Genomic DNA, 27,773 nt, shown 5'->3' with positions numbered 1-27,773 from the left:
ACCACTCGGGCTCTGGGACGAAATTGGGCTAGGTTTTTCGAGCATTGTTCATATATCATGATGGGGAAAGGAGAGAATGAGAGTGAGTGACCTTGGACCGTCCTAGAATCAGGAGTCAGGCTTGTGTTGCAGACATGAATTTGTCATACTTAGCTAAAACCATCGCGTGCGCGAATGAACCATCTTTCTCAGATACGGTGCTACATTGAAAATCAAAGTCTAAACGAAATCAATTCTTTCCCTGGTTGATTTGGCTCAAGAGTCGCAACGGAACAGTACATTCAAGTCGCGAATAATTTTTTTTTCTAAGGTAGCTTTACCAAAGAAACACACGCCTGATTGTCTCTATTAAGTTTCCTAACGCGATTCTGAAAAAAAGCAATTACTTATGCTGTGTTTAGACGAACAGTTTACCGAGGTACCAGAGTTAACTTAACTAGGTAAACATTTTCCGTGTGTAAACGCCAACTGATACTTTGGTAAATGCTGCAAAAGACAAAAGAAATTTAACCGAGGTAAAAGTTGTAATTACCCTGTGATCAGGCATGGTTACAGTTGGTAACCAAGGTCAAGATGAAAGTTATATCCGCTTGTGGCGGCGTAATATTTCACTTCCCGCGGTGAGCAGATTGCCCGATTGTCGACAAAACGTTTCTTTTCCAGTTTTGACTAGGCGATCATGGCAGATAACGTGGAAAGATTGGATCGATCCTCTTACAGCGAACAATCCGTCACGTAAAAGAGAGCGTTGTATTTTTCATTCTCAGTATTATTTACAACTTTCTTTAGACAAACTTCGATCCTATGTTGTGTAATTATTGTCGACATATTTTGCCACCAGGGAGGATGCTGCATATACAACGTATCCATGCATACTCTGGGAATGATCAAGCAGCTGAATTTTCGCCGCAATACTATGGAATGAGGTCCTTGCCTATGAAAATGATGGCACCTCAATTTACTCCTGTTCCACTGCGGTGGGATCCTCGTCCAAGTTCGATTTCATGACGTTGATAATGCAGCGCGCGCGAATGTTGAAAGATCAACTTGAGTTATTTGAGCCGGTATAAACACTGGACGAATGTACCAAGGTTAAGTAACTTGACCTTAGTAACTGTTTACCTTGGTAAAAGCTCAAATGTAAACACAGCATTACACAAATATTAAATACGTCCACACTGCTGATTCAAAACAATGAAATGTCTTACCTAATTAATTGCATTTTAGCACAACAAGTAGCTTTATGCAAACAAGTTAAGTGGTTTGCGGAATTAAATGGTGTTGTTTTTACAAACACTAATTAATACGCCTTTCAACAAAACTTCCCGCGCATTTATACAGGCTGTCGATAAAGCCAGGAACATGGAACATTCCGGAACATTCCGGAACATCCCGGAACATCGAATAATTAACATAATTATGCGAAAAATATGTAAAATTAAAATTTTAAAACTAACATAAACAAAAATAAACTGGTATTAGCTTGAAATATGAAAAGATATTATTGGGGATAGGGGAGTCGGTAGCAGAGAGGTAGGCAGCGTTGGGTATTCATTCAATTGACCACAATGAGTGCAGGCTCCTCTCCTCTTTCTCGCCAATTGCGTCACGTCGCTTTCTGTTTTTCAACACAAACATGGACGATTCTGACGACGAATGCCAGGTAATTCATTGCGTCTCCTTTTTTGATCCCTGATTTCTTCACCATCTGAGGTGTTTGTCTAAGCATCATACAGTTGCTTGTTAAGTCAGTATTCATAGTTTTGTCCCTATTCCATCTTCATGTTGCTATTTATCATCCCCAGTTTTCGCGACGCTCCACTAGGAACGCCTGGCACTATAAGCCACTAAATGCGGACTCCATCCAATCTAGAGTTAAAATTGCGGAAACTCGTATTGCTCATTGATATCTTAAGTTTATTTGTTGAAAAATCGCATCGAAGTCCATCCGATCTAGAGTTAAAACTGTGGAAACTCGCATTGCTCATCGATGTCTTTGCATTTGATCGAAAGACACGGTCACACTTGGATTTGTCGAACACAAATCAAACCTAACTGGGCGCGAAAGACTCGCACCACAATCCAAAAATTTATTCAGTGATTGAGAAAGGGACAAAAAACTGGTTTAGTGAAATTGGCATATTTTCAGAGTTCTAGAGGTGTAAAGGTCGCTTCGAAAAGTTCTGTTTTGTGTAGCGTGTCACGCGTCAGCGTGAAAAGAAGTTTATGTCACGTTTTGAATTGTTCATACGCTAATACCTCAGTTGAAACCTAAGCTTAATAATGCTGAAACGAAAAAGCCATTTCATGAATTCAGCTTTAAGCATTCCTCGAACTTTTTCTTGTGCCTTGGATAGTTTTCTAGAAATAGCATCGTGTTTGTTTTTGCCACATTTGTCAAATTTAACTGTGAGAAATGAATTCACAGAGCTTCTTTTAACACATGCTCAAGATATATTGAGTCACCAGAAAACAGTAAATTGTTGGAAGAAATCAAGGAACCTCTTTGGGGTTATTTAAGACAACAATGCCCGTCTTTTTTGGCAAGAGATTGCAATGCTTGCTTCAGTCAGATCTTTCAGGAAAGAACTTTTGGCAAGCTTACTCCAGATGAAATGAATATTTTTCACTTTTTATTATATTAGGCAAAATATATATCTTTTTAAGTTTCTATTTTTATATGAAATATTCCAGATTTATTCAATAACCAAACCTGTCAAATAACAAAAAAGTTTGAAAAATAAACAGTTATTCCCAATACACAGTCATCTCAGGAGATTTTCTCCACTCCATTATATAAAAAAGCGGACGCAGCTTTAGTGAGAACAATTACTAGTTTTAATTAATTAAGTATTAACTTGTACTGGACAAACATTTTCCAGGAGATGCATCTGAACTGTTGGCGACACTAAGAACTCAATTTCAGATCGCCAACACTTGTAACAAATGTTTCTAGAGACAATAAAGTTTTGACCAGCGACCCCGCAAGACAGCGGGCGCGTTGCCAAATGTTTTCAAATTTTGTGTTTGAATTTGTTTACACTGTCATCAGAGCTCGAGTAGTCCGAACTAGTTTAGACAAGAAACTCGATGCCGAAGAGCTTCTATTTCTATCTCATGGAGAAACTATTTCTTCATAAGAAATCGTGTATACGCATATCTTTGTATTGACGTAATGAATTGAATAAAGGAATCACACTCGTGTACCCATACTTTAAGGTCTGATTAATGAGTTCGAACGCCACCACCTTAGTTTTATGTGAAGAACGAAATCTGGAAATAAAGGGCAGTCACGTGATAAAACTGACGGTGAACGGCTGGAAGGAATGGATTAGTCTTCTTAGTTGCTAGCCTTCACTCATTGCAGTCACTTTTATTTTCTTTCTTTTTTCCTTTTTTTTTTTATGTTTTTGTTTTGTTTCTATTTTCCGAGCTGATACCAGTTTATTTTTGTTTGATTTAATTCTTTAAAATTTTATTTTACATATTTTTCGCGTAATTATGATAATTATTCGATGTTCCGGGATTTTTCGGGATGTTCCGGGATGTTCCAGAATGTTCCATGTTCCTGATTTTATCGACGGCCATTTTATACATGAAGACTGCTCATATAATGTTGAGAGGAAAATCTTTGTACATGTGTTGTATCATTACGTCGTGATATCACCAAAGAGACATCATGACGTCATGTTATTGCACGAACTGTACCTAATATTTGGAAGAGTACCAGCTTGTGATATTTCAAAATTGTTCAAACAACAGCTGTTGAAACAGGTCGTGTTAGAAGGTGTCAAGATATCAAAGATATCAAGATATCGTGATGTCATGATTTTATAATATCATAATATCAAGCAGATACCACAATCATGATATCTACTTTTGAACGTGATGGCCCGCCATAAAGGCGTGCAAGATGCGTAATCGATTTATTTCCTTTAGTCTTACATAAACAATTCAGTAAGTTAACGATCATACATTTTCCTCATGCAAATGTAGGTTTGCGTAATTGCGGTAAAGTATACAACTCAAGATGGAAATATTCCAACCAATTTAATCCGGTTCACTTATAGGGTGCCTGGCTGTTTAGAAAAGCATAAATACAGTAGAGTTTATTTTCTAAGGAACTTGGCAATTTTACGCAAACAGTTGAGCATTGAATGATACCGTAGCATTGCCCACACAGATGTGGACAGGGTTAAGACAGTGAGTAGCTCTCATAAGATTATAGAGTTATACGGTATAGCGATAGTAAGAGTAAGTAAGTACTTACTATCAGATACTGGATATGATATTTGAGTTAGATACTTACATCGTCCTACATCGGTTTGCACTTGTGTGCTTGCAATTGTTGTTTTGGAATAATTCTGATTTATTTGCTGGGTAACAAAATTTAGCGGACTTGGTGTTAAAGACGTGTCGTTCAGTGAAATACCCTATGATCGTTTAATTTTTTTAAAAAAATCCATTGTGTGTATTATACTTTGAGGGAGTTATTGTGTTGTCTCTAGCATCATTTTTATTCTACATGTGTATAGTTGTGAATGATATTTATTTAATATTCCTTCTTTAAGAAGAGAATATTCTCTACATTTACCGTGGCAAAAATGAAATTTAAGGCTGACTTAAATAATGACGGGATGTACAGTCGGGGGAAGCCAGACTACATGATAACAGAGACTATCGTAAATATCTGTACGACATTTACATGATTGTCAAAGGAAATCTAAGTAAGCAATCTAATTAGTCCAGGGCCCCTCTGGATATCAGCCTCGTCGCTAAATGGGCCACCCTGGCTGAATGAAGTTTACCTTTACCTTTACCTGAGCACAGATCTAGAACAAAGGGAACGATTTCATAATCTCTGCCACTCTATCTGGGAGAAGGCTTTCTTTCTGAGAATATACTGAGCCCCTGCACGTCCAAGGTACACCGATTGCAACAGATATAATTTGCTTATTGACATATAAAGAAACCCTCCATTTGGCGAGAAAACATGCTCGGATATTTGTCCGCGAACATAATCTTTCCGAAAAGCGAAGAGTTTTTCGAAAGCGAAGCTCGAGCAAAACTGAATTGAGGCTTTCGAGGCTTGGGGTAATTCTGGACCGGAGGTAGGTTCGATTCGCATCATGAGTCAGCACACGTTTGGTTACAATTATTCATGACACATACATGGCATTCATTATGTTCGCCATCACGTGCGTTACAAAGTTAAAATTTTATCTTCCCATTTGCGGTGCAGTGAACACAACTGAGAGGGGTGAATAGGTTTTCGGATCGACGGATTCGGCCTTAAAAGCGCACGGATTGTAGATTTTTGCAGTAAATCGAGGGGATTCGCGGATTTTGAAAACACAGTGGATCGTGGATCTGCTGTGAATATTGGTGCGGATTCCGGATTCTGCCTGTCTTGATGTTCGGATCTCCTAATCGAAATGTGGATCATAGATCTTTCATTAGTCTTGGTCGGTATGTTAATGAATTCATCCAAATTATTTCTTTTTTTCGAACGAAGCTCATTTAAACTCAGGTGAGTGTTATAGTCATTGATCGTGTTGCCTTCTTTACTATTTGTACAAAATTAACAATGGCAATCACGTTTACCAATTTACCCTTGACCTTTTACACTTCTGTTTCGGATGTGGTTGTGGTTTCGGATTTGAATAACAATATTCGCGGATCGACGGATTTGGCGAAAAAACGCACGGATCGAAGGATTTACATGCTCCCATTCACCCCCCTCACAACTGATTCCTTGTGTTATAACTATACATGATTTTCTTTTTTTTCTGATTTCTTTTGCCAGTTTTCTAATTTCGACTGGTGCACAGTGATAGGGTAATTATTTAGCGAAAGAAATAAAAAAAAGAGGAGCAATAATGACGAGTCCAAATAACGATTTGGAACACGAAAATAACAGAGGTTGAATTGAGACCAAGAAATAGTGGCCGTAATTACTAGATACATGTACTGATTCAATCGTAAGCAACCTTAGCTTAAAACTCAGCTGCCTCCACCTGACCAATCATTGCTTTTGCCTTGTCTACATTGTCTTTTAGTCAAAGAAACGGAAAGATACAATCGAAGGTCACCTTTGACCGACTGAACGTGCGGAAGACGTTTTATGCTTCTGTCATTAAGGTTTGACGGATTAAGCTAGTGATTAATTATTTGTCCTCGAAGATTAACATATTTATTCGAATAAGCGTGGACCCTAATCATTAATCGTATTTTTTTTGTATTTTATTTTTATCTTTTTGGTTGGCATTATAACACTACAGAATCAAAAGACATTTTAAACTTATGTCACCTTAGTGGCACGTATACCCGACATAGTTTGCATCGCACAAACCACACTTGTAGTGGTAAACAACGCGTTGCTGGTTAATGATAGGCGGCTTCTTTTCTTTTAGTTTGATTTCGTGTCCGATCTTACGGCTTGTATACGCGGGGCGAATTTCAATTCCAATTTTGCGGCGTAGTTCCCCAAGTTGCCTTGGCGCGGAATTGGCCGATCTCTGATCTTTAAATGGTAAAACTATTCTGACAGGCGCTTCATTTCTGTTACATGCTCGAGTGGAAATTGGATCGCCAGAAACTTTCTTGGTGACAAAATTACTGATGGTCGGTTGCAGCAGTTGGGCTGGGTATTGAAGTCGAGAGAACGCCTGTGTGAGACGATCACATTCCAGGTGGAACAGTTGCCAGGTAGATGACACTTTAAAGGCACGATCCAGCGTTGTTTTTAGCAATGAATGATTTGCTATCATCGACCATCAGCAATTTTGTTAATCTTCTTCATCCTTAACCGGCCATTCTTGTTCCTTTTTGGGTTTGACCCCCTCTTTTCTTTTCATAGACCTGATTTTGTCCATTTTAACAAAACAAAAAAGCAAAAAAAGCAAAAACAAAAACAAAACAGAAAAAATCTGATCGTAAGAAGTTACAAATTTCCACTTTTTGTGCTCTCGTGTGGTTGAAGTGTTCCTCGAAAATGGAGGGGCGAGGTTAATATGTATCCTTTTTCAAGGCCTATTCCACCTCAAGGAACGACATCAGCTACAAGCTTTTACCTAGTATACTTAGTTGTCTTGAACTGAGTACGTTAGCCTGATGCAATTTCACTAATGTAGCTTCTTTTACTCCTGATGGTCGTGCGCTAAGATCTTCTTAAATGCAAACAGCTACTAAAACCACGCATGGACTTCAATGCGCCTTATTTCGAAAACGAGTGCGGTGACCCGCCACGTTTTTTACTTTTTGGCAAAAGTTGATCTTTACCTCACTACATGGCAAGTTTTGAAAAAATCTGTGCGTGGGAACATTTTTGGCGCGAACGTCTTCATTATTCTCAGGCTGTAGACAGTTTGCCAGCAATGAAATCTCCGTAACGATGTTTAAGGCCGCTCGCCGCTAATAGACCCTCCTGTCCGATAACAACAAAATTTCCTACTTATTCCAAGTATTGACCGAAATTATCTTATTATTGTTGATTGAGAGATGTTTAATTGTTTCTTTTACGGACTTTTCATTCAGTTTTTATGCACATGCTCATTTTTTTAAGAACTTCTTGACACGGGAGTGGCTAGGATCATGGGCAGCAATACGCCACTTATTCCAGCGGAGGTACGCTCACTCTTAACCTAGTAACGTTTGGGGGGATTCTTTGACTGCAGTTTTTGCCTCAGTAATGTAAACCAGCCAGTTTCTGATCAAGCTATGAAAATATCATTCCTGAATATTGCAAGGGCATAGCACGAGAAAAAACGTTACTGTGCCAAGGAATTTGAGGCAATGTAGTAATTTGATACTTTTTTGTGCGACGCGGGTTAAAAAACTCAAAGCTATAAAAAGAATGTATGGACTCGTTAGCTCTCTCGTCATCCGGAAATTTTGCAGTACTTGAAAGCCGATTTTTAATATTACACCCAAAGAGCTTAAGATTTCATCATGTACTAAGTTTATTAGCTCTTTAACTGTTTGGATCCAATTTATATCTAAAATGATGTCTTCCCTACAGAAAGTCGTATGCTAGTAAGGCAAAATATCAACAAATAACAGCAGCCAAGAACGCCCTATATCGACACTAAGAACGAAATTTAGAGCTAGTTTCAACCTAAGACTGTCTTGCGCCATAATTGTATAGGACAAGGAGATTGGGGAGGTAGAGGAGGTGGTGGTGGTAGCGGAGAAGACGAATCAGGAGAAAGAGGATTGGGTGAGGTTGGCAATCTCGTCATTCTTGCAAGAGGAGGGGGAGGAGGAGGAGGAGGAGGAGGAGGAGGAGGAGGAGGAGGAGGAGGAGACGGACGAAGAGGAGGGGGGGGGGAGTCCATCCTTCTCTCAGGAGGACGTTGACTTTTTGGGTCATGTGAATATCAAACTTGACTTAATTATGCTTCAGTGGCACAGCAACGCGGATAGCACAGTTGAAAGCCCGCCCGTTGAACTTGAAACCGGTGGAGTTTGACGGTAGTTATGCATCGCCTAGTCAAGTTTGTGTCGACAAAGATGTAGAATCATTGGTTAAATTTTTTCTTGTTTTTCTGTCTTATTATATCGCAGAGCCTTCGCGGATCAATGGCAAAGACGCAAGTAAACATTGAGATGGACCATGTAACCAAGGAAGAGGATCATCCAAAACTTAGATTTGTACAGCCCAATAGGAAAGGTTGGTGGATAGTCTGCATATTTCCAAGTAGTAGTGGCCTTAAGCCAACAGTGACGTGTTTTTATTTCTTTATCACGGAATTCACGGGTAAGAAATCATTGCCATCTGAGGTTAGGCTTCCAATTAAAAAAGTCAAGATAATTAATTAATTAAAGAGACAAATGGACGAATAAAGAAAGACACGCCCTTCAAAAATTCATGATAATTTCATTCACCATTAAGTGACACAAATAAAAACTGAAAATAACAGAAAATTATTTAATTTGCAAATATTCAGCTGAAAAAATATCAACAAGTCTCATGAATGTTTTTAAAGTAGGAAACGATAATGGCGACGGGGTCAGCGACAGCGACGACGACAGCGTCGGCTATGGCAAGGGCAATGATGATAACAATGGCAAAGGCGACGTCGACGGTGATGGTAACGATGATGGCAACAGGAATGGTCATGCCAATGCTCATGGCAATGCAAAGGGTAATTGTAATCAATGAGAAATATCCTATAAGTTCTTATGTGGCTGCTAGGTCGAGCATTTAAACATTAGAAACAAATATGCCAAATTCAAATAACAAGGTAATGACAGTCTCTGTACCGTACTATAATGTTGACATGCGCTTCACAGTACAACAACAACAACAACAAGGTTTATTTGTACCGTAAAAACTAAAGTAATTAATTATACAATATTAATTCAGTTCAACTTTCAGTTGCTGGTCACCCAAAATAACTATGAAGCTAAACTAGTTGGGTAAAAGTCAGAAAATATGACAAAACTGGCAGACACTAAAAGCGTATTCTAATCTAACTTTTACCCATATATTCTACCTGATATAAAAGCAAAGCCTCTTCTATAATGAGTAGGCACTGAACTGGGTCCAAGGTATTTAACGGTGAGGGCGTTTAACCGAGGTTTCGTCAGCGTTAAGCGGCTTGACAATGTAGCATCACTCTGACTTCCACTGATGACATGTTAGTCCATGTCCAATGTTCCAGTATCCAGTCACATTCTAGGTTGGGGAAAGGCAACATGAATGCTGCATAGTTTTGCTCAAAAGCACAACTAACGTTAAGAACACACTGGGCCAGGGGTCAAACCCAGACTTCTCCAGCGGCGGATGTAGTGACAAAAGAGTGCACAATCCATCTCTCTTATTTGTTCTCTTGCTTGCAGAAAGTCTAATAAAAATCATAGAAAGAGGAAATGTTGATGAGATCAAACAGGAACTGACACCAAAAGCTATGGCAAAGTGTGGCAGAAACGCGCTACTTGTTGCAATGGAGGTATGTTGAGGGAATTTATCACAATGTATGGATATGAACAGCAAACTTACTTTCAGTTTTACATACAGCGATCTTTGTGTAGAATAACCATTTTCAACCGAACCGTTTTTAACCCATGCATTTACCTGGGCCGGACTGTTGAAAGCCCGGTTAAGCTTACTTAGGATTAGAGAGAAATTTGATTTCAGTTCTTTGACTTTTCGTTGAGGTTTTCTCCATGTCTATTTTGTTTGTTCTTCATTTTTGAGCTTGAGTAATCTTAAGCTAGACAAACCGTAAAAAATGAAACACAGTTTTATTCAAGACAAATTACTACTACCTGAGTTAGTGTTAACCAGCTTTCGAACAATTCGGCCGTGGGTGAAGAGAGACGTACCGTGTGATTTGGAGTGAAGTGTGTTAAACGGGACGATTATCCCGATCGGGGCACGAACCCACGGAACCGCTCGATCCGGTAGTCAACGCTCCCCCACTGTACAAATAATACAGTGTAAAACACTTTGAATGCTTAATTATGAGGAAAGACGATGGTGCTTCCAAAAACAGCTGAATCCAAGGATGTGAATAAGCATGCTAAATTGTACAACTTTGAGTAACCGAACTTTTTTGACGATCAATTTTGAATTCGCTAATACTCGTATACAGGCCCTCAAATGATCCCGGCCCGCAAATGACCCCCAAATTGTACGGCAAATGATCCCAGGACTGAAACTTATTCCACCGCAAAAAGTTAGGAATGAGGTGGACTCCATGAAAAGTCTATGGATGGATACATATTTCTCAATTATTCTAGGTGAAGAAAAGACACGTACCTGAGGCATAAAAGCAGCAATAAAAAACGTACCAAAATACTAAACTGACATGTGTCGACTTCATAAAGTTTTCGTTTAGGAAACGCACTGCAAAAAACAAAAACAAAAACAAACAAAAAAACAGGAATCTTCGAAGATGCCTCTGCCATCTAATTATCATACATCTCAGGCCCGGACCCAATAAAGTCATTCAGGGAAGGATCTAGCTAAACTACAAGTCTCAAACACAGGATTTCGTGATGTTGGATATCATTGTTAAAATTGTGAAATTTGCATTTAAATCGTTCATACTGCACATTTTCTTGCGTTTCATATAGTAACTGTTCTATCAAAATATTGTATTATTACTGTGAAACTCAGAAAACCGTGAATACCAGAAATATTTAAGGATCATTATTGTGTAGCAAGGAAAAAGCCAATCAAGCGTGAGAAAACTAAACCGCAAACACCAGCGGTAATAGACTACTTTCGATATATCAATATTCTAACAGGGCTCCGAGGCTTTCAGAACAAACTTCTATGTTTGGGGATGTTTCCTTAGTATCCAAGTCTTTTTTTAGAATTTGAAGACAAAGGAAACTTAAAAAATTTGTAATTTTGACCTGAAAGCCTCGGATCGATGTTAGAATATTGATATATCGAACGCAGCCTATTGGTTGTGGTTTTGACGTTTCCTAGCATTTCCTGAACTTTATTGTGATTGGTTCAGTACCAAATTAACCTTTTGGTATCAATTCCAAATTTTCACGGTTTTCTGAGTTTCACAGTAATAAAAAAAGCGCTCGCAGAAATTTTAAATCCACTGTCCAAATTCCTGAGTCCTCACATTTCCAAAATTTATGGCGAAGCACCATTTCCGGTCCAGGATCATTTACGGTATAATCTGGGGATCATTTCCGGTACGGGGATCGTCTGCGGGCCTGTACAGATTCAATGTGTTTTTTAGGCGAATTCAAAGCTTCGCAGTTTGGCAAAGGAGAAAGGTCCCGTGGCAGAAGAGTTTGCGAAGATGGCTAGCTCAGTGGACGAGTTTACTTCTTGTTTACTCGATCCTCTGAAATCCAACACAGAAGCACATCATGTATTTGGGGATTCTTTAGATGACCTAATGGGTGCTGGGATTGACAGGAAACAAAAGACAGTAAGCGGCTTTGTAGGTCATGTAGAACAGATCAATCGTAGATAGAAGCTTTGAAAAACTTACTTAAATTCAAACTATCTATTATCGATTTTAAATGTTCCTATTCGTTCGTAAGCTTCTCTTCTTGCATGTGTCTGTTATCAGTGCATAATAGACAGCTGACCTTATTCGGACATAAACAGCGATTTGTTTCCAATTTTTTTCATCCTGACAAGACATTTCTTCCAAACTTCGCTCAAATCATTGAAAATAAATCCCATTTGCCAATTTAAGTCGGTTATAAACTGTTCTTTACCTTGAAGTTTTTTTAATTCTTTCACGATAGTGCTACCTTCACCACGTCTCCCAATACATTCCTAAGTATACTTGGCTTACATTCCTTATTGTTCTTTAAAATTTCTACTTTTATACTTCGTCTTCATATTCCCCTAACAATATTTGCACCAGTGATCCATACCACGCATAAAATGCAACATTTACTACATAGAAAACAACAGACTTAAGTTAAACACGAGCTGCGAGATTAATTAGGTGACTAAAAGCAAATGGCAGAAGTGCTATGCATTCTTTATGAACCTTCCGCTCCTACAGTCATAATTTTCTCATTGATTTCTCAGTTTTTTGCACATCCGGTAATTTTCAACTTGATGAGTGATAAATGGCTGGGAAAGTTTGGCAGAATGAAGAGATGTTCATGGCTATCACTGCAAGGCTGGCTGTGGATTTTGCTGCACATCTGGTGCTTGTTTGATTTAGTGATGTTTCCGTTTCTTTTCGCTGTGTTTTACGTCAAGCACCGCAGGAACAAAAACAAGCTGAAAGACAAAGGTATAATGAAAGATTCATATTCTGAATCAAGCATACTTTTCAAACCGGGGTTTGTCGGAAAACATGTTTGTGCCATGTTTCTGTCTTCTTGGGTCATCTGTTGTCCAATTAAGGAATAACATATTTTTCATTTCTTTCACCGACCGTTTTAACTTTGAAAACGGAAAAACTGTTACTTAGGCTTCCAGAAAAAACTTTCCCCAGTGTTCCTACTCCTGACTGAGCGTGTACTGGGATCTATCCTAGTCTAGATCTGTTTCACGAAGACGCAAGCAATTGAACAAATGCAGTGAGGTGGGGTGGGTCAAGCGCAAATAAACGAGGTCGACCTCGCGCTCAGTGCTCGTTTTCATACGCTCACTACCGAGACGCCCTTTTGGTTAAGAAAATAGTACATGCAAATGATGAAGTGAAATTTCCTACCATGAGTTGTAAACTTTGCCCTCCCACTGCTTCAAACAACACTGTGCGTCATCTTTCAACTTAGGAATAGAGATTGCTTTTTTGATAAATGCAACTTCGAAGAATGCGAACAAAGCCTTCAACCTGATGAAAAGATCCATAAAGGAATTCGTCGACAAACATGGAGATGACAAAACCAGATATCAAGTTGTTATTCACGGAGATGATTCCTCTCCAAGAAAAATGTGCTCCAAGAGTGACATTGGCAAATTAGAACTCAAGAGAGAAACTACAAAGATTCCTGCCCTTCATGAAGACCTTACGAACGCTGATTTCCTAATTCGCAGCTCCAAAAAGAAGTCAGAGAAGGTAACAAATTGTGATTGCTAGTTAATTATAAATTTGGATTGCCCCCTTCATTGTGTTTTTATTTACTACGTAAAATAATTACAATCAGTTGAAACATCGGTCGGTGGGTCAGCCGGTGCGATCCAGTCATCACATAGATTTTCAAAAAGGCCATGAATCAAATGCAGATATTGCATTTAATTTAATAACCTATGCAATATTGGCAATTTCCTTTTCTTAAAGCATAATGGGCCAATCATTCGATCTGAGATTAGACCGGGCTCAAGAAAATCGTCGGCTAAATCGGAATTTTGCCTCAATACGATTACGGCAGACTGGACCGCTCAGTTTTCTCCTCGGCTTCAGTAAAGTTGCCTCGGTGGAGAGGGCACCTAAGGCCCCAGTTTTCTTAAGGGAAATGAAATATATATTGTATATTGGCCTTTGAATAGTTCACGGACGCAGGATATGCAACGGCATGTCATATGAAATTGTTCCCAGAAAAATTCCTTATGAAGTCGCAAAATTTGACAGCTTTTAGCTTCGCTTTGTATTTATCTTTTTTTCCTTTCACAATCACAAGTACACAATACACTAGAGTAAACCTCGATAAACTGTTATTAAGAGCACCTACAGATCTACATTACATCGCTCCTCCTATCATGTTTCCTTAAAGTTGGTCAGGAAAAATTTGTTTATTACCATTCGAAGACAATATAGCAAGTTTGCGCCAAGAGAGTACGTCTGAATAGCATTTCTTTAAAGTTGTCAATTTAGAATTCAAATTTTAAAGAAATTGTTACTGCCATAGCGACTAGGGCATAAAAGCGAAACTACCAGTGATTAGTTAAAAAGAAGTTAGTATGCTGTAAGCATTTTTTTTCAAATTGAAGAAGAACCAATGGTTTCCTTTTCAACTGTACCATAAGGTCTTAAGTATCACTAATATATAGATTTAACCAAGCCTAAAAGCGGAGCTCCTGAGCCGGATTGTTCAAAGCCCGATTAAGCTAACCCAGGATAAGCGAGAATTTTGATTTGAGTTTTGGAACTTTACGGGGAGGTGTTCCGTTTATGTTGTTTGGCCTGTTTTGAGTTTGAATAATCTCAAGGTCCTCAAAATACACAAAACAAAAGCAGTGAAAAGCATTTATATACAAGAAAAAATTATACTTCTGTTAACTTTAACAATCGTGGGTTAGCGTTAACCGGCTTCCGAACTACCCGGACCTGTTTACAACAAGTTAACCTGACATGAACCCGCGATCCAATAAAAAAACAGCTCTTGGTCTGCGGTAAATTAAAAAAAACACACTTGACCTCGATGAGCTCTAAACTTGAGCCCGGGATATGGTAACATGATACTGGTCAGCGGATATCTTGTTTTGACAGGCATCAATTGACCATAACATGGATTTTCAATATCAAAGAGGAACGCGTTAAATCGAGGGTTCATGTCTCTGTCAACCCATTAGCTGGAGTATGGCCGCCATCTTGGGTGACTTCGTCGCCGTCGTCGTGCGTGCGCGCCCACGAGCAATACCGCTAGCCATGATAATCATGAGAAAATCAATTCATGGGTTTGCTTTTCTTTGCTATATGGGTATGGGCTTCGCTTGGCGGTCCTTCGGGCCGTTGGAGCTCCGATAAAACTTACAAATTAGTTTTTGGCAGGTAGCAATATTCTTCACGGATCACAAGACAAGTACGAAACATGAGAGGGGCCTGGTAGAGAATCAAGTAAAAGCCATGAAGGACATCAAGCTACTCCCGGTTGCCGTTGGACCTCACGTCAATATCCGAGAATTAGAGACTATCACCGATAATAAGCTAGACATCATCCACTTTGGAGAATACGAAAAACCAGAGACAGTCTCCACACGGATTTGGCACGGTACAGCAATAACGTAACCCTGTGATATTTATCGCTGGGGAGGTTGTTTGTTCTTGATGTAGGTCGATAAGGGCCTTGAAGAGGCATTAACAATCTGAACAGAATTTCTCAGCCTAGTTTCTTTTCCCAAAATTGTCTTCCCAGCGGTAAAATTTTAGTGGAAACCCATCGATAATTAAAACAATCCTTAATTATTATAAGAACTTTCAAAGCATTACTTGCACCTGAAAAAGTTCAAATGCCCAATAACTTTGTTGATATAAAGACCCGGCATACACCGGGTTGAAACACTGATTGCAAAAACTTTTTTGCATACGGTGTGCGATGACGTCAACAATTACGTGGCTATGAAGAGTGCTTTTTAGCTGATCGACCGCGGGAACGGGTAATGATAAAATGAAAAGCAATTTAACATAATCGCAAGTATTTTGTTAACGGGTATTTGGAAATGGCCATCATAGCCCTGGCGTCTGAAATTAAGGAGGTTATACACATGAGCAAAAACAAGTGGGAACTAGGTCGAGGAGCACATCGTTTCGTCGTTAAAAATTCATTTTTGATTACGTTATTCTTGCATGAATTTTATTGTTCTTAACACCCTCTTTTACATTTTCATATCTTACATACTTTTACTTGTTTGTTTTATATTTATACTCATGCAAAATTTTTATCTTCACTTTTTAACTTGACAATGACTGAAGCTCGGTCGAAACGTCGGGCGCTTTAATTTACCATTAGTTTTTACTTCAAATTGAAACATTGAGTATCATGAAATTACACGTTGGAAGATATTCTAATGAAGAAACATTCTATGAAGGCTTGTTGGTTGTGACCTCATTTGTCACGTGCTCCGAAGAGCGACTCTGAGCAAGTCGTACGCCCCTTCCTCCCTCCAAAAATTGCCTTACCACAGACCTTTTGATTTCGTTTTTACTGTTTTTTTGTTTGTTTGTTTTCAACAGACCTGCAAGGAAAAGATATGTACGGTTAGTTGTTTATTGCATCTTCCTTTATTTCGACGAAATAAAAAGGAGTCATTCAAAAGGAAATTCCAAGCTTGTTGAACAATCATTTAACTGGTTTATTTAACTTTATCGCAGAGAGCTACCACGAGTATTTCACGACACCTTACTTCATATTCGTCCGTGAGGCACTGAGTTATCTCATCCTTCTTGGCCTGCACTTTGCCTTGTGTCTCTCGCCCTCGGTCATTCCGTTCAGCGGTCTAGAGTGGGTCATTCTGATTTTCTTTATGGGTCGAATACTGATGGAGAGCAAACAGTTTCAGAACGTCAAAGTAGATGAGGGAAGAGGCATCGTGATTAAGAAGCAGATGGGGAACAAATATACAAGGTGCAATAAAAATGAAGAGCAAGGCGCACAGAATGAAATCAGGGGTGGTGAGAATGGAGAAGGTAAAGAAGATGAAGAAAGCTGTCGAGTATCAAGATCAACTATGTTTGCAAAGATATGTGGAAAATACCTAAGGTATTGTGGAAGTAGCTTTTTCTTAAAAAAACGAAAAAGAATCAGCAGCAACACGTGTTCTGCCAATGATGGATAAAACACCCCTCTCCCCCTCCTTGATAAACAGTTCTCCACTAGTGAGTAGTCTCATTAAACCAGTATTTTTATCATTCTCGTCAAGGTTTATTTTGAAAGTTCATCCCAGCTCTCCTTTGTAGCTCTGTGTGGAGTTTTCACAAGATGCTGCAGTGATCTCATGATGAAGTCCAACTTTCTTTTGTTGGGCGAAATAAACTTCCACAGCACGCACTTGTGTAATTCGTATTTAATGAGATTGGTCATGAAAATCGTAGAACATAAAAATCGAACTGATTGATCAAGCTTACTCAGTCAGAAACGTGAACGATCAAATCACTTAATTATACCTTTCAACTTAAGTACGGTTTCTGATTGGAGGAGAACGTGTCACGTATCATGGGTCAAAACTCACTAATTAACTCCCTAGGGCAAACAAAACTCACTTAACTTTAACTTTCGACTCTCACGTGATCAGGTCATGCACCTTGAAACAATAACCGCGGCAAACTTGTGTGCCAGTCGGCCTGATGTCAGAAAGGCATTGAAGTCGGGCACCGTTTCTCACTAGACAAAACATTCATTATTTAAGAAAAGGGATTTATAATAACAAAACATATCAGATTTACAAAGGGGAAAATTTGAACATTTTGTCTTCAAACGTTTAATTTGGCGCCAAAACTGGGTCACCCACGGCCTTCGACAACTCGCTCTTCGATCGCTGTCGGCAGGCAGGAAATACATAATTGTGTCATTTACAACAAAATATGCTGTTCCTCGTCAAATCAAAGCCAGAAATCAAAGCCAGAAATCTCGAGCTAAGCATTAGTACTGCGGGAACAGAAACCGTAGGCGTGACCCTGTTTTGGAATGGAAAGCCTGTTTCTGAGGCCATTTCCTATCTCAATTCGGAATGGTATGCTGTCAAATTATATTCATTAATTTTCTCTTTTGCTGCTTCCTTTCAGCGATAGATGGAACATTCTGAATTCCATTACTCTAGTGATCTACTTGATCACCATTCTGCTGAGAATGTTGACATGGGCCACGTCTGCGTCAGTGACCAACAACCGACCTCTTGTCATAGCCAGTTTTCTGTACGGCCTCAACACCATGTTCTTGACACTTAGGGCGTTTGGTCATGTCATGGAGACCATTCAAGAGATTGGTACCATTCAAATAACTTTGTTCCAGTTCATTGGTGACATTGCTACGATATTTTGGCAGTTCGTGGCGACCATTTTGGCTTTCTCAATCGCCATAACAAAGGTGTATATGGCAGAAAAGTCGTACATTGCCCAGGAAAGCTATAAAGATAACCTGTGAGTATGACACAACGGTTTGAAAATAGTGACTTATTTTAACATGCTTTAGTCGCTTGATCAGTCGTATTTGAGTGACCTTGATTTATATTGATATCGGCGTTGAATTTTGTGTCAAGCAAACACCTTTTAGTTTCGAAAGTAATGACAACCTTTTCCTTTGCCTAAATTAGGGAGGTAGAAAGACTCGAGGGGCTGGGAGGCCAGTTATTTTTGAAACAACATTAAAAATTTTCATTGCGATTTTCGGACGGTAGCAAGTGCATGTAGGGATGTGGTGACTTTTGGAACTTTTTGGCGTGTCCTGTGGTTTACCTAATTATGGACATGTTCATGCAAAAGAAATATAATCTCCTCCACATAGTTGACCTGACCGTAAGTCGAAAACGACCACTTCTATGCACGAAGGGACTCCATATGAAAAGGTCGGGGATGTTCGTCCTCTCGCTTACAGGAGTATTTCAAGGCTTAGGGTGTAAGGACAAAACGCCACTATTTTTAGCCGTCATATCTCTTTTAGGGTGTATCGAAAGAAATACTTAGAAAAACGCTGTCATTTCGGATTTATGTGGTCTCTTTTAGGGATCCGAATAAAGCTCAAACCACACCCAGATTCATCTCCTTGGTAAACTCCAATTTTCTGACGAGCATCCCTGACCTTTTCCTATAAGAACCACCCAGGCTACTGTGTGGCCACAAAAAGATGGGCAAACTAGTCTAAATTACTTACTGGGATACCTGGTTTATATTTCAGGGTCTGCAATACCTCTGGGATAGCCTGGTAAGTTAGATCCTCCTGCTTATTACTTAAGCTAGGCTCGGCAACGCATAACTATCAATTTGGTTTAGAAATAAAACGACGGTTTTCATTTTAACAGACATGTTTCGTCAGAGACATCTTCAATTTCTTCTTCATTACAAATGTTACGGGAGAGAATGATAATGAGTATGTATACATATAATAAAAGAAAGATTAAGTATTGAAAAGACAGCCTAAATTGTTGAGCTTGCTGATCAAGGGATGGGTCCTTCTCACAGGATGTGCAAAGCTACCCTCCTGCTGTACGTCCAGCTTTTTGGAACTTTCGATTAAATTTTATAATTCTAATGTTTTCAAAACGTCAATTTCTCTCTTTAAGTTGGTGGGCGTTGTTTAAACATCTTTGCTGGTCTCTGCTGGGTATAGAGGAATTGGATCCTCTGGACTCTGGCGACAGTGCCTCAGTGACGCTGGCTCAATTATTGTATGGGGCCTTTCTTATCAGGGGTGTAGTTCTCCTTGTCAACGTGATGATAGCTCTCCTGTCGAACACATACCAGCGAGTGAAGGTAACAAGTTTTGGCTGTCTTTTTTTTCTTCGTGAAAACCAGTGTATGGTTGGTCCAATGCAAATGTGATCTCCAATACATGACTGATCAAACAGCTTCTAAGTCAATAAGTGTGCAAAGCCCCTAACCTGGAAAGAATGGCTCTTTCTTCTGCACATGTAATAAAAATTGAAATCAGCCCGTTCCATTATCCACAGGATTATACAGTAAAAACCCACGTATAAGAACCTAACATTTAAGACCCTGTTGGGCTACAAATTCCCCAGTTAAGCACTCTTCACATAAAAACCATTCTAGGCTAAAATATCAATACACATTTTCAAAATATAAAGTTTTTTCAAATATAATACGGTACATCACAGGCGATGCAATAAAAGGTAAAAAAAAAGCAAGCTAGAATACTGGCAGAGTTATAAGACCACAGTACTGTCCTGCGAATGATTCAATATGACGGCCACACCCATGAGTACAAGTTGTCGTTTTTTTAAACAAAAATTAAGAACCTGATATAAGAACCTAATTTCGCATTAAGCAAAATTTATATAAGAACCTATGGAGGCTAACTTGAAGAAACCTAGTAGGTTCTTATATGCAGGTTTTTACTGTATTTCTTCAGCATCACTTACTCACAAACATTTCTATTCCAGTTTACCACATTTAAAGTGTGTCCATGAGAAAACCAGGCAGGAGGTGATACAGCTCAAATCATTTCGCTCAAACTTGGCACAAAGGTTGGGTTTGGTAAGAAGGATTGTGGCAAAACAGTAGGTCAAAATATTTGATTCCCATCAAGTTTGTAGAAATACTAAACTAAAGATGGCTAATTAAATATGCATAAATAAGCGTCAAATGGCCATTTTTGCAGGGGGTCCCTCTAACTTGATGGGAATCAAATATTTTGACCTACTGTTTTTCCACAGTCATTTACTCACCAAACCCAAAATTTGTGCCAAGTTTGAGCGCAATTGGTGATTTGAGCTGTATCGCCTCCTGCCTGGTTCTGCCTGGTTTTCTCGTCGACACACTCTTAAAAATAAACAAAGATACGATATAAATGTTGTTTCGCGTAGTCGCATTCGTGCTCCATGCAGGTACATGAAGGGCGAAATATAAGACTTGTATTTATATTTAATAATATCAATGTGCCAGGACGAAAATAGGTAAATATAACTTAGGGCGATTAACTCTTATTGTGGGCAATTCTATTCTACTAATATAAGGGTGTTTTTTTCGCTCAATAATTTTGGCTTAGGACAACGCTTACAAGGAATGGTCGTTCAGGAAAGCTATCACGATACAGACATACAGCAGCTATCATCCCATCCCAGTTCCTCTTAATCTCATCTCAAATCTTTGCGTGGGAGTCAAGTGCATGGCTTGCTGTAGAGGACAAGAATATGACAATGATGCCAAGGCCCGTGTATGTTCGCAGTGTATTCATTATTTACAACCCCTCACTGCACCCGTGCAACTTCTAGGTTTTCCATTTACATGATTTTTACATGTTTCTTACCGGCTCCCTTTCTTTCATTTACATTGTTTTTACATGTTTCTTACAGGCCCCCTTTTTTCATTTATGGTTTTTACATGTTTCTTAAAGGCCTCCTTTTTCCATTTACATGGTTTTTACAGGGCTACAAACATAACATTTCCAGACTTTTTACAGCATTCGGTTGAATTATTTACACGTTTCTCACGTGGTTTAGCAAAGCAATTTACATGTTTTTTACAAAGGCAGATACTGTAAAAGTGCGTAAAATATTTTACAGGTTTTTACATGTTCTTCAAATGATCATTCTCGACAAAGACAATGTAAATCACTATTTACAGAACATTTACATGCTGTACTAAAAGCTGTAAATTTCCTGTAATTTTATTTTACAAAACCCTAACATGTAAATTGTAATTTACAAAGAATGTAAATCAAGATTTACATACTGTAAATTAAAATTGACATGTCCATGGAAATTTTCAACTTTTCCAGTGACTACATGTTTGTAAAATTCATTCATGTAAAGCGCACCCTGAACCGTGGCTGTCTATAGTCGTCTTCAATAGGTTTGTTGACGTGTTTGTATTTTATACATGAAATGAAAGCAGACGCTTCCTCTCCACATAACCTAGTGCAAACAGCAGGGAAAGCTTCTTACAATTGAAAAGTCTTGAAAGCACGTAAAGTCTCGATTGCCCCTTACGTTTCTCGTGCTTGCAACAGACGATTTATCCGACAGCGCGACAATTCCTATTACTTAATATTTAGAGACCCACACAATGGCTTTTTGTTTGTGATCTTGGTTCTTTTTACTCAACAGAACAAATTTCTGAATGCGGTTGTTCAAAATCTTCTGCAAACATATTTTGCAACTTATGGAAATTCTTTTCCTCTTACTGGTAAGACTATTTATTGGAAGATCATAAAACCTGCATAACTCGCTTTTAAAATTTATAAAGAAACTGTTTTCGCGACTCAAATCCATAGCGGTTTGATCGCACAGGGAAACTGGCAGGCTTTATGCAATTTTGTTTCTTTCCTAAGATTACTTTATGTCCTTTTGTCTCGCCTTTCATGCGAAACTAATTAAACAGCCTTTGCTTTTACTGTCATCAGCACAAAAATTTACTTCGCAAACTTAAAGCTTTCTTTTACTCCGGCTCATTTCCTTACTGAGACACTTTTAGTCATCTCTAAGAGTTTTGGCTTCAGCTACGGCAGTAATGCTTTTTTTCTTCATTTTTGACGTCAGATGACAGAAAGATGGACCAATTAATTCGAGAAACCGAGGGGAACCGGGAACTGCTCAATCAGATTGTTCACAGGACCTTCACAACGCATGTGCCTGATCAAGGAATGCTACCTACTGGTCCAAAGGTCAGCCGAAAATGCACTTTTACCTCCAAGAAAATCTTTATTATTTTTTACTATTTTTGAGCCTGTTTATTGGTTTTCCTAAACTCAACGATCCATTGTGGCGTCTTTTAGGATGGCATCATTACTACGTCATAAGTCCTCACAACTCCGTGTTAATAGTATCAACGAAAATGTTCGTGGACGTGGTACAGGTTGTCTAAGGTTCATTTTCGTAGCCTTAATACTCAATGAGTTACTGGGGGAGTGTCTTAAAAGCCCCCAGAGGGCCACATTAAACCTTCTATGGATATAGACAAGTGGTTCAACTCTTTCTTTTCTTTAGGCATGGCAGAGTCAAGGCATTAGAATAGAAGGCTCTCTCCTGGTTTGTGAAGGAGGAAACTTCTGCGACACCTGCCATGGTGAATCAGACGAATGCCATGGCGCAAGATATCTCGTGCCCTTTTCTCCAGAATTTCCCCATCTTGAGGTGCGTATGAGTGAAATCTCTTTAACAGTGCATTATAACCCAGGTGGCTAGTCAATCACATCTTGCTTACTAGTACAGTGAATCCGGTCACCAACGGACCACAATAATGGAATGGCTGTGTTAAAAGGGTTCTTTATACAAGAAAATCACGGGACTGACTGAGCTTTTGTTTGAACCAGAATAAAGTTGCCATAATGACAAGGTGGCCATATGAACTGGTGGCCGTAAGGCTGGGTTCCACTGTATTTGTAAGATGAAACCAGTCTCAAGGCCAGACTGATACAGTTAAGACTTCATTTTCGAAAGCAGACCTTTCACATGACGTTCCAGCATGATTTGAAATACTGTAGCCATTTTCACTGGTCAATGATTTCACCTGTCCAATGTGTCATGCAAGGAAATTGTATTAAAGTCGGGGTCGGTAAAATAAACTACCTCGTCCTCAGTCCCCCGCGCGATTATCAAAAATATCCCAATCCCCCCTTGCGCTAAGAAAACAATAAAGAAACGCCTGTGGAGGAGACAGTGAAATAAACACAAGTCATGATAATCATTTCCATCAACAACATCATCAGCACAAACAACATAGGAAAACAACAACAACAACAACACCTATGGCATCAAGGACGTTTAGTATACATGATCATCTTTATATCTACTTTGTCTTTTGATAGCGTGACATAAATTTTATTCTTTCGTCCACTCTTAAAGGTTCTTATTCAGGAAATAGGAAAGCAAAGGTGTCTTGGAGTGGGAGTGGTTTGGAAGGATTACGGAAACCACGCCATGCCGGGACAGTTAAAAAGAACGGTGGGGTGTCTTGTCGATGAAGGCAAAATATTGGGACCATTTAAGCCTGTTAACCTTGCCGGGAAGGAAGATGAAGGTAAACAGTGGGAATAAGAGCTGACTATGGCAAACTATACACACTGTTAAAATAATATAGACACTGCTAAAATAAACAAATCAAAAATATATTTTTCGTTCAACTAAACTAAGGGTTGAAAGTCCATAAAATATTACTATTCTAACATTTTAAAAGAACTTGCAAAACGAAAATAGGAATGTCCTCACTCCGTTATCGTGTTTTGCTTTTTTGTTAAACATACTTATCGGAGGTTAAGAATTCAGCAGGAATTCAAAATTTGCCAGTATCGATGTGCTAAATTCTAACTTGGCACCGAGACTTAATGGAATACAAAAATATTTTTTCATTCCTCGACCTAAATGTGATTCTTTTGCTTTATTCCTCCAGGCCTCGGAAAAAAGTAGAACTTTGACATAACAAAGTTGTCCCATTACAAGCGTTTAAATATTCCAACATGAATTAGTCAGTCTTGTCCAGGCAGCGCTTCCTCACATATAGAGCGTTTTACATGACGTCACGGCAGCCATATTGGTGTTCAAAAACAATGAAACAGCGGCCATATTGGTGTACCAAACCAATCATGTGGGAGTTGAACTCTTTACGCTTTATTTTGCTCCAATAAATTTGTATGAATGCTGGCCACGTGAGTGAAAACGTGCTATTAAACCTACACGGACATTTTCACGTGGTAAAAATTTGTCGACCTCCACGAAACTTACATGTGCCCAGCTCCCCGTTGGCTAAGCGTGCGGAACTTTTTCATATCGGTAAGGGAGCAGCTCTCTAAAGGTCTCACATGAATGGCTTGATACTCTTGATAGAACGATTGAACGAACAACAGAAACAATGTCTCCAGCCCCAAAACAATAACAGCTGCTAACATGCAAAAGAATTATAAGCTTATGAGAGCTGCTACACTTGTGTTTCATACCGGTACACGCATTGCACACTCCAGAGCACATACACGTGTCCAACACCATAAAATGTAACAAATTCTCGTTGAGTTTCTCAAACACGCTGCCATACACTTGAAGACACAATAGTGTGTTCTTACATGACATCGTGGCAGCCATATTGGTGTTCCAAAACAATGAAACGGCGGCCATGTTGGTGTCTCAAACATATCCTGTTGGAGCTGCTTTCTTTTGTTCCAATAAATTCACATGGCTGCTGCATGGTCTCGTGAGTGAAAACGCTCTATATCTCCCATAACTATTGTGACGGACATTGACTGTCGCGACTATAAAGACATTGATCTAGTTTAATAACCTTTAGTTCAGCTTTGTGCACTTCACGTATCTGGAATTGTGGTCAGATGCAGAGATAGTGACGTGAATCGAGACCTCGTGTTTTTGTGTGTGTTGGGTTTTTTTAGTCGCCATGTTGATGTAAAAGTTTTTGGCGGAAACACAGTTCTCATTTTTGTAGTTGTTGGTCAGTGTGGTGATCGCACTACGCGACACTGACTGTCGATCTTTTTCTTTTGCACAGGCGCCATGGCTTACAGAGGAGATCTGATCGGCTGCACAGTCATGTTTAACGAGTTGGAAGATGACAAAGTGCCTATTAAGTTCACTTTAAACGGCAAACAGATCACTCAGGATAAGATTTTAATCGAGTATAATCCGGCCGCAAAATCGCTGTACCCATTCATAGGCATGGGACACACAGGAATAAGAGTGCTAGCCAAGGTTAGTACATGACGGCTTAAAGGACTGATCTGACCGATCAAAAGGTCTGATGACTATTCGTCCATGGAAAACTCGGGCTCGTAGTCTAATTTTTGTATAGTGTCAGAAGCATATCACCTTGTGTGCTTCTGATAGTGTACGATAGCTCAGCCAACCATATTTTTGACAACATTATTTTCCATTGGTATGCCAACGAAATTGATAGGAACACGGAAAGGTTCTCTGTTTCTTATAGAGGAATCGAAAGGGCATAATCTAATTTTTAAATAGAAATACGAGTGGAAGTTTGGGAGAACGAGAAATGCTGTAAGGATACAAGTCCCAAGACTTTTTAGAGTTCTTCCAAACGTTCACGAGTGTTTCTGTTTTCTGTTTCTTTTGGACAATACCGCGAGGAAAGGCAAAGAAAATCGATTATCACATTGTAAATTCTATATTTACTCGCAACATCATTATGTCAACAACTCTTGCTGGTTCTGCCTTTTTAAGGAGTTATAGAGGTAAGGCTTCAAGCCATATAGATCAGTACTATACCATTGCCTTTTTTGTATGGCTATCAATTGACACGTTCTGTTTGTATATGTTTATAGTTGTGTCCATCTCCGAACGATGATGCCCATCTGATCAGGACGATTAAAGCAACAACAGACAGCATGACAGGAAAGATGACTTCAAACTGGAAAAGGGTTGACGAAATTGTTGAGCGAGTAAAAGGAGAGCTTGACAATGCAGACATAGAGTTCGAAAAACTTAATCATTTAGTTTTGGAAGAGCTGGGACACTTTGAAAGTTTAATTAATGACCCTGATCAACTGGCGCGCGATGAGGCGGTAGATTTCGTGGACGCTGGATATGCGGGCAACTCCCTCAGCTCCCCAGAACAAGGTGTGCCGGATCGATGTGATAAACCGGTGCTAGAGCCCATCAGAGAGAAAGAAATAAGCCATCTGAACGAAAAAGATGGACCAGGTTTGGAAGACCAACAATCGCAAAGTTCACTTTTAAAAAGGGCACACGAGAACCTGGAAGAGCTGACGCAAACAGCAGACAGGAAATTCACTTCGGTCTTTGAGTCTTTGGAAGCAGCCGAGACCAAAGCAAATGAGCGCATGCAACACCAAAAGAAAAAAAGAGAAAGGGTGGCAAAAAAATTATTCATTTTTAAAAACTCACTGAAAGATCTCCTTAAAGCTCAATGAACACAATCAGGTGTTTAGTCATCGAGGCTAGGCCAAATTATATATGCGAGCCTAAAATTCGGATGCAGGTATACTGAAGAGCAAATGAACTCGATATTAAAGGTGCTTCATGCGAGATTTAGTACAAGGCGTTTATTAATGTGTCATAGGTACTTTAATATTCGTAATAAACCGCATAAATTCCAAAACTCGAAAGTAACACACTGTGAAGTTGCTTAAATTAAACCGTAAGGATTCTGGAGGACGTTAGCCAAAGCCCACAATTTCTGAAAAAATTTTAAGCAGCGCAGTCCATTAAGAGATTATCACAGGAACGTCAAGATACATGTGCATCTAACTAAAAGAGCTTGACAAATTAAATCAAGGTGTTCTCGATACGTGTTAGGCCATCCCCATAAAGTGTTTCGTTTTCCACCGCCCAGGCCTAGTTTTTTTTATGCTGTTGTTCTCACGGTTTTATTTTGTTGTTGTTGTTGTTTTTGTTTAAGTTCTATCTATCTATTTCTTTTTAAAAACGGAAAAATGAAAAAACTGTTTTCAATTCATAACCTGCTACCACCTTTTAGAATGATAGTGGTTATTGATACGTATACGTTACTCAATATGTCCGGTTTTTGTCCGCTTTCATTTATTTTATTTGTAACAAATCGACAGAGAGCAAGAGCGAGGGTGATACGAAAAGGAATCTTTTATTTATTTATTATGTAGAGCATTATTCAAAAAGTATGAAATACATGTGTAACGTTAGATGAAATACCAGTATTATCAAAGTGGTTTTCCGCTATTAAAGTTCAAAGTTTGCGTGAGTTGTTCAATAGTGTGAATTACTGTCGACCCTGCCTATAGTAAACAGGTTGGGTACAGGCGAAGACACGTCCTTGTAGTATTCTCTCTGCATACATAGTTAGCGCATCGTGGAATTGCCCTTTTCACGGTTAATTTTTCTCAATTGCATTAAAATGTAATCCAACGTGGATGCGAGGCAATTTCGGGCTAAAGTTACAAACTAGCCCAAGATTGCCTCACATACATGCTAGATTTTATCGTAATGCAAATGAGGAAAGTTAACCGTGAAAAGGGCTAGTCTGTTTAATACCTCAAATTTC

The 27,773-nt window shown here is 39.1% G+C and overlaps 2 protein-coding genes across 3 annotated transcripts; both read left to right on the top strand.

Annotated features, from left to right (window-relative positions):
* Positions 1–33: 33 nt before the first annotated feature.
* On the top strand, positions 34–27,555 carry LOC145479399 (uncharacterized). Of its 2 annotated transcripts, none has more exons than XM_081457761.1 (21): positions 34–1,663; positions 7,565–7,626; positions 8,566–8,671; positions 8,991–9,146; positions 9,844–9,953; positions 11,712–11,906; positions 12,524–12,734; positions 13,222–13,505; positions 15,159–15,378; positions 16,341–16,364; positions 16,479–16,866; positions 17,889–18,242; positions 18,997–19,023; positions 19,382–19,571; positions 20,824–20,991; positions 21,884–21,962; positions 22,316–22,440; positions 22,763–22,909; positions 23,621–23,795; positions 25,269–25,468; positions 26,059–27,555. In XM_081457761.1, the coding sequence occupies exons 1-21, from the start codon at positions 1,657–1,659 to the stop codon at positions 26,665–26,667; spliced, it is 3,837 nt and encodes a 1,278-aa protein (XP_081313887.1). In that variant the 5' UTR covers positions 34–1,656; the 3' UTR covers positions 26,668–27,555. The 2 variants fall into 2 exon arrangements, with proteins under 2 accessions (XP_081313887.1, XP_081313886.1); XM_081457760.1 differs by having other exon boundaries at positions 8,988–9,146.
* LOC145480130 (uncharacterized) lies at positions 8,003–8,570 on the top strand. Its single transcript, XM_081458588.1, has 2 exons — positions 8,003–8,026; positions 8,147–8,570. Exons 1-2 carry the CDS (start codon positions 8,003–8,005, stop codon positions 8,468–8,470), a joined length of 348 nt encoding a protein of 115 aa, XP_081314714.1. The 3' UTR covers positions 8,471–8,570.
* Positions 27,556–27,773: the final 218 nt, after the last annotated feature.

Source organism: Orbicella franksi, chromosome 2 (assembly GCF_964199315.1).
Source record: "Orbicella franksi chromosome 2, jaOrbFran1.1, whole genome shotgun sequence".
In the NCBI taxonomy this organism is placed as follows: domain Eukaryota; kingdom Metazoa; phylum Cnidaria; class Anthozoa; order Scleractinia; family Merulinidae; genus Orbicella; species Orbicella franksi.
The sequence above is the reverse complement of the archived record's forward strand: the minus strand, read 5'-3'. Positions and strand labels throughout refer to the sequence as shown.

Bases quoted from the DNA above. Each gene is read 5' to 3' on its own strand.
- LOC145479399 (XM_081457760.1), top strand. The intron at 11,907-12,523 runs GTAAGCGGCTTT...TTGATTTCTCAG, and splicing joins TTGACAGGAAACAAAAGACA to TTTTTTGCACATCCGGTAAT. The intron at 23,796-25,268 runs GTAAACAGTGGG...TCTTTTGCACAG, and splicing joins TGCCGGGAAGGAAGATGAAG to GCGCCATGGCTTACAGAGGA.
- LOC145480130 (XM_081458588.1), top strand. From the start codon at position 8,003: ATGATGTCTTCCCTACAGAAAGTC. The intron at 8,027-8,146 runs GTATGCTAGTAA...ATAATTGTATAG, and splicing joins TGTCTTCCCTACAGAAAGTC to GACAAGGAGATTGGGGAGGT.